Source organism: Pristiophorus japonicus, chromosome 6, assembly GCF_044704955.1.
Source record: "Pristiophorus japonicus isolate sPriJap1 chromosome 6, sPriJap1.hap1, whole genome shotgun sequence".
Lineage (NCBI taxonomy): Eukaryota > Metazoa > Chordata > Chondrichthyes > Pristiophoridae > Pristiophorus > Pristiophorus japonicus.
The window spans coordinates 109,110,328-109,117,734 of record NC_091982.1 but is presented as its reverse complement, the minus strand read 5'-3'; the positions used below and the strand labels follow the sequence as shown (position 1 = coordinate 109,117,734).

The following is a 7,407-nucleotide window of genomic DNA, read 5'->3' as shown; positions in this document are numbered from 1 at the left end:
CTGATTCTAAGATTCTGTAATTCCCAGACTATGATTCTAAGATTCTGTAATTCGCAGACTATGATTCTAAGATTCTGTAATCCTCAGACTGATTCTAAGATTCTGTAATTCCCAGACTGTAATTCTAAGAATCTATGATCTCGCGTTGCTGTTCGGGATTTGAGTATTTTATCTTTGAGAAATGTTGCTGCTAGCTTGCTGCTTCCGCACTGAGCAGCAGAGTCTGGATCTGAGTTCTCGCTCTCGCTGTCCTGCTGCCGGCCGCTACATTTCTGGCATTCCATAACCACACGTACAGCATTCAGGTTGAACCATGGTGATTAAAGTTTTCATCGCATCTTCCTCTGGCTCTAAAGCGGTAAGAATATACTGAATGTATATATAACATTTACAAATTATCCTTTATACGGTACAGAAATAAAACGAAACATGTAAAAGAAAAACTTGGAAATGTTTTCATTTCCCCAGCGGATTGATTATTTTTAAGTTTGGCGAAGTATCTGCAAGTGGAACATACTTTTTTCTGTTTCAAGCATTAGAGCGGTAGTTTTTGGTGTTGTTGTAACTTTCCCCCTTTAAACATGTTTTTGACTGATAGTTACTTGTGCACTCTCGAAAAAGCGTTGGATCCGACGCATGGCTTTGGTCTATTGCAGAACCAACGATGCATTTACAAGTCACAGAATGTTTTAAAAGACGGATCCCGCTCATTTTATCTGGTTCCATTCCCACCTTCCGCCGATGTAAGAGTTACACCAGCTGACCGAGTCTCTGAGGGGATTTAAATGGAACTGCTCGGGGTTTTGGAATACTGGTTTTCAGAACATGCCAATATTAAATAGGATCACGCACGGGTTGGATTCGGCAGGCTTGTAGGTTTCCATGTCAATTTCCAAAATCCACTTCTGCCAGCGCACTGGAAACCAGCAAAACCCGAAGCCAGGTCGAGTTGCCTGAGGCCTGGCGATCTGGTTTTGAACAGTGGCTACACAATGAGCTGAGCTCACAGATACAGGTAATGCATTAAAAACAAGCTGGCCAAAACATCAGTGGCTGTACAACGTGTACGCCAATCCCTGGTATGGAATACGTGTACAGGAACTGATCAAATAGCAGGTCCAAGTTTTAGCAGAGTTGTACAGTAATGAAAAGTACTGTGTATTGTAATACAAGTTCATTTAATGGTTTAAATATCTACCCATATCCTAAGCAATTCATGCAGCTACCATGCCCCAGTTTACTGAATCAGTTATACTTGTCTATAGCTTGTGCTGTTTTTCCACTATTTAGTCTTCCAGTCCAGGCAGCCACAAATGCTTAATTGCTATTAAAATTTAGCCTAGATTACCAGAAACTTAAAACAAATCAAATCTCTGATGAGCTTCCAGAAGTTTGCGAAAACATAAAGCATAGCTTTGAGGAATTAATTGTGTGACTTTCATTTGGAATGGTTTGTACAAAACGGAAGAACCAGTTGACAAAGCCTTGCTTGCCAAGAGCTGTATAGCCTTTGTGCTGCAGATGCCCTCAGAGACCGGGACATATGGGCAGTATGTGTGCAGCAGTAAAGTTACACTCTTCCTCCTGCAGCTTTTCAGGCCTTTGGGTTTAGATTTTCACAGGTCAGAAGTCAGGCCTCAGCTCCAGATGGGATGGAGCAATTAGGGTTATCTATTTATGAAGGTTAAAAAGTCTGCATATATTGGTCCTTATATAACCGTTCAACAACCTGTTTGACAAGCAGACATTCTGTGGAAGGTCTAAAGTCAGCTTATTTGTTTTATATATTATCCTCATTTAAACTTTCCTGTCGCTGAAGTTAAAGTAGCATTCTAGCTTTGTCACAGTATAAAGGAAGAACTTGCATTTATATAGCACCTGTCACGATCTCAGGACACCCCAAAGCCCTTTGCCGCCAATGAAGTACTATTGAAGTGTAGTCACTGTTGTAATATAGGGAAGCGCGGCTGCCAATTTGCACAGTCAGGTCTCAAACAGCAATGAAATAATGACGAGATAATCTGTTTTAGTGATGTTGGTTGAGGGATAAATATTAGTCAGGACACCGGAGAGAATTCCCCTGCTCTTCTTCGAATACTGCCATGGGATCTTTTACATCCACTTGAGAGGCCAGAGAGTGCCTCGGTTTAACATCTCATCTGAAAGTTAGTATCTCCCAACAGTGTAGCACTCCTTCAGTACTGCACCGGAGTATCAGCCTGAATTATGTGCTCAAGGCTCTGGAATGGGACTTGAACCTGCAACCTTCTGACTCTGGTGAAACTACTACCAGTACTTGTACTGTTAAATTGCTGCATAAAGCAGTTTTCATGACCAGCAATGTTCCATCTACAGTTAACATGGAGCAGCATTACATATAATGGTACTGAGAAGCAACATGAAGAATGATGGAAGGACTTGTCATTAAATTAGCTAGGACAGGAAGAAGGTGAGTCTGAGGTGGTGTAACAATGTACTCTTGGAGGTGATTGTAATGGGGATAGGTGTCTCCCAAAGTTGATCTTGGTTTTCAAAGACTTGAAGCAAAACAGAATGAAATTCAACCAAAGCAAGTTGAATTAAAGAACAGTGCTTTTATTAACCTTTGGTCAATGGTAGCACTCTCACTTCTGACGTAGGATGTTGTGTGTTCAAACCCCACCTAGAGACTTGAGCACATAATCTAGGCTAACATTTCATTGGAAAACTTAAGGATGCTGCATTGCCGGAAGTGTCGACTTTCAGACGACACATGAAACCAAGGCTCTGCAATGTAGAAGATCCCATAGCACTACTTGAACAAGAGCATTGGAGTTCTCTTAATGTCCAAGTCAAACATTGATCTCTCAACCACACAGCTAAAACAGATTATTTTGTCATTTATCACATTGCTGTTTGTGGTACCTTACTGTGTTTAAATTGACTGTCACAGTTGCCTGCATAACAATGGTGCAAACCCTTCAAAAGCTCTTCATTGGCTGTGATGTGCTTTGGGATGTCCTGAAGACATGAATGGCACCATATAACTCCATGTTCTCTCTTTCTGATTGGATGGCAGTGATTTGTCAAGAGAGCTGGAATGTTTGTGTGTGGAAGTAGCTTGATGGGACACAGTCTAAGAAGTCTTACAATAAAGCCTGTGAGACTGCATTATATCCAGTTTACACTTGCTGTAAAAAAGGGTAGTGGGATGGAGTCAAAGGTGGGCCAACAAGGATGATTTGTGGTTTTTGGATGTTGAGATATGAAGAAAAGATCAAGGATTTCAATGTGTTCTCATTGCATGGAAGAACATTGGGGAGGGGGAGAGATATTCAAATGTTTTAAATACGTATTGTCATGCTTTCTGACAGCTTGCTTAAAAAATGCTTTCCCAGCAGATGGAAATCTTAGTGCAGGATGGACCACTGGGGATGTGGTGTTCTTGACAAACACAATTTTTCTTTAGTGCAAACATGATAGTTAATGCTATGATATAATTGTACCATTGTGTATGTTTCCAAACATGGAACATTGATGGACCATTCATTCATCAAGTTTCAAAGTACCTTTCAAGGGTGAATGGAGTTGATAGGGTGAAAGTGGAGGGATACTTTCTGAACATGAGGAATAGAGAACTAAGGAGCATGATTATAAGCTAAGAGAACAATCAGCTAATTGTAATTTAAGAAGTATCTTCACACTTAGCTTGTAGACAGACTGCCATCTAGCACAGTGATTATTAAAAGGGCTGGGGTTTTGCTGAGATGGTGGCAGGTAACATGCTGCGGGATGGAATCGAGGACACTTGTGTCAAAGGCAGAGTCTTGATTAAGGAGATCTTCGAAGTGCTCCTTTCAGCGGGTCCTGACTGCCTCGGTATCCTTGATGAGTGTCCCCTCATTCTTGGCCAGCAGTGGGGTGGGACCTTGGGTGCTTGGGCCATAGGTGGACTTGACTGCGGTGAAGAATCCTCGCACATCATGGCTGTCGGCCAGCTGCTGAATCTCCTGTGCTTTCTCCATCCACCATCTATTCTTTAGGTCATGGGTTTTTTGTTGGACCTCGGCCTTAAGTTGGGTTGTTTTAGGTTCAGAAATGCTCTCCGTTTGAGATTTATTAACTCTTGGATCTCCTTGGATCGCATATTCAGAGGCTGAACTCCAAGTCATTGTCAACATTTTCGCTGAGGCAGAAGAAAGCATGGACCTTACACCAAACATCCGTAAGGCAAAGGTCCTCCACCAACCTGACCCCGCCACACAGCACTGCCCCCCAGTCATCAAGATCCACAGTGTGGCCCTGGACAACGTGGACCACTTTCCATACCTCGGGAGCCTATTATCAGCAAGGGCAGACATCGACGACAAGGTTCAACACCGCCTCCAGTGCGCCAGCGCAGCCTTCGGTCACCTGAGGAAGAGAGTGTTCGAAGATCAGGCCCTCAAATCTTATGGTCAAGCTTATGATCTACAGGGCTGTAGTGATACCCATCCTCCTGTATGGCTCTGAGATGTGGACCATATGCAGTAGACACCTCAAATTGCTGGAGAAATACCATCAACTATATCTCTACAAGATCCTGCAAATCCCCTGGGAGGACAGATACACCAATGTCAGTGTTCTCGATCAGGCCAACATCCCCAGCATCAAAGCACTGACCACACTCGAACAGCTCTGTTGGGTGGGTCACATTGTTCGCATGCCCGACACAAGACTCCCAAAGCATGCGCTCTACTTGGAACCTACACAGCAATCGAGCCCCAGGTGGGCAGAGGAAATGTTTCAAGGAAACCCTCAAAGCCTCCTTGATAGTGCAACATCCGCACTGACACCTGGGCGTCCTTGGCCGAAGACCGCCCTAGGTGGAGGAAGAGCATCCGGGAGAGTGCTGAGCACCTCAAGTCTCGTCGCTGAGAGCATGCAGAAAGCAAACGCAGGCAATAGAAGGAGCGTGCGGCAAACCAGACTCCCCACCCTCCCTTTCCTTCAATGACTGTCTGTCCCACCTGTGACAGAGACTTTAATTCCAGCATTGGACTGTTCAGTCACCTGAGAACTCACTTTTAGAGTGGAAGCAAGTCTATGGGACTGCCTATGATGATGATTATTAAAAAGGAACTGAATAGATTAGGACAACACATTTACATTTACATTTAAATGGTGCTTTTAAAATGCTTCACAGATAGGAGTCGAATTAGAGCAAGAGGATAAAAGGAGATAGCTGAAAGTCTGGTCAAGGAGGTAGGCTTTAAGGAGGCTTTTGAAGACAGGTGTGAATGTAGCAAGGGGGAGGGGCTTAGGAAGAGAGTGCCACTTTTTTGGGGCACGGTGGCTGGAAATATATGAACATACAAAAATGACGGACAGGAAAAGACCAGTTGGTTCGAATCTATCCTATACAGTTATGTTGTGATTCATCATCATGACCCCCAGTGTTCCCACCCGCTATGTAATCTCCTGGGAGAGGCAAAAGAAACTCCGAACCCGAGGCCAGTTCAGAGATTAAACGGATTCTAGCATATTCCTCTCTGACCCCCAAAAGCAGTTAAATGAGCTGCAGGAGATAGTAACAACCAGGAGGTGAATGACCCAACATCCTATCTACGTTTTGTGCTATAATCGTAGGACAGACGGAGGGAGGGAAAACAGTAGACCAATAGGAACTGGACCAAATGCAGCAATGTGACTGAAGTGGAGCAGTTTCTAGAGGATGTGTGTCTGCGGAGTGAAAGGTCGGTGGTCTTATGTCTGAAAAGATAGCCTGTACTTCGTTGACCCAGGAGCTGAAAAGAAAGATCAGCTCCATAATAAAGGCTCTGCCGATCGACCTCATTCAACAATAGCAGATCCTGAATTAAGGAACTAACGGATGGGACACATTGGATGAGCTGAATATTGTTTTCTCATGCCTCCCTTTTAAATCTAAAAATAGTGTTTGGCCTTTCGGCCCTTACAGTTCACTGGCCTTGTGCTGATGAAGGCTGGTCACCAGGATGGTTCGGGCCTCTTTTGCTGTAATCGAGTGGGAGGTGCGATCGCAAACATTGACTGCCCGTCCCATTACCACAGGCAATCAAAATGGCCTCCTAGGATTTCAAACAGTGGTTCCTGGAAACTAGGGAGTCATTGGATTTCCATAGGTTCTGTATTTCTTCACTTACTACGATGCTTTTTCGGAAGTTAGAATGAGAGGAGGTGTCCTCGTAGATGTGAACGAAAGAAAGATTTGTATTTATATAGCACCTTTCACAACCTCAGGGTGTCTGAAAGTCATTTATAGCCAATGAAATACTTTTGAAATGTTGTCACTTTTGCAATGTACAAAATGAGCAGGCAATTTGCGCACAGCAAGGTCCTACAAACAGTAATGACCAGATAATTTGTTTTTTTGATGTTGGTTGAGGGATAAATATTGGCCAGAACTCGAGGGTCAGCTCCCCTGCTCTTCTTCGAAATAGTGCCATGGGATCTTTTATGTGCACCTGAGAGAGCAGTCGGGGCCTCATCCGAAAGACGGCACCTCCGACAGTGCAGCACACTCTCAGTACTGCACTGTACTGTCAGTATTTACAGTGGGTTCCTTACTCAGGCAAGAATTAAAATCATTTGGCTAGTTCAGAGGCAGTGGCCATTGAAAACGTGACCGATCTGCTTTCATATAAAAACTAAAATGAGCACAAAACAGTTTTTTTTAAAAAAAAGGACAAAACTACTCCAAATAGTAAAGCCTTAATATAAAAGCAAAATACCGCGAATACTGGAAATCTGAAATAAAATCCTGAATGTAAATCCTTTCTGAAATAAATCCTTAACAGTTGCTATGCCGCAGGAGGTAAGTCCTTTTTATTTAACAGATTACATGACCCCCTCCATGCTGCACTGTACCTCCTTTTTTGTCAGGCAGACGGTGAAGTAGACCTGTTGGGAGTGAGCTAAAGCAAAGAGTTGACCAGGACTGTATCTGCTTGTGTTCCTTGATGGCTGTTGGATTTGTCTGTTTTTTGCGACCAATTGTGAATGATCTACCCCGCTCCGTCCACCCCTGCCCAGCCGCCCAGTTTGGCTAACTTCTGCTGTGTTTCGGCGAGAGTGGTTTTTCTCACAGTAAGACGCGGGTGGGGACTGCCACTATTTACTGTTCAGCTTCACTGATGCATCCACACCCATTCCAGGATGAATCTGATGTTACTGAGCTACGTGCGGGTCTGGCTTGAAATCTCCAGAGTGCTTGGGAAGGCACCAACTTCCTAACTGCACTAACCAGTGGAGGAGGGGACAACAGACCTGACTTGAGAGAAAACAAGGTTTTTATACCAGAGGGAAGTGCAGCTGCTGAAAATGAACAAGCCATTGTTCATAGGTGCGCTTGTCCCTTGTGATATATTTCATCGCCATGGTTACCAGTTAAAGACGTTTGAACAACTT

At 43.8% G+C, this 7,407-nt stretch overlaps 1 protein-coding gene across 1 annotated transcript in view; it reads left to right on the top strand.

The window, feature by feature from the left end:
* Window positions 1–216: 216 nt before the first annotated feature.
* Window positions 217–7,407, top strand: part of LOC139265754 (adapter SH3BGRL-like) — a 100,037-nt gene continuing 92,846 nt past the window's right edge. The window contains exon 1 of the mRNA XM_070883111.1: window positions 217–358. Within this exon, the coding sequence (XP_070739212.1) occupies window positions 314–358 (45 nt within the window). The 5' untranslated portion in view covers window positions 217–313. The remainder of the gene's footprint in view (window positions 359–7,407) is intronic.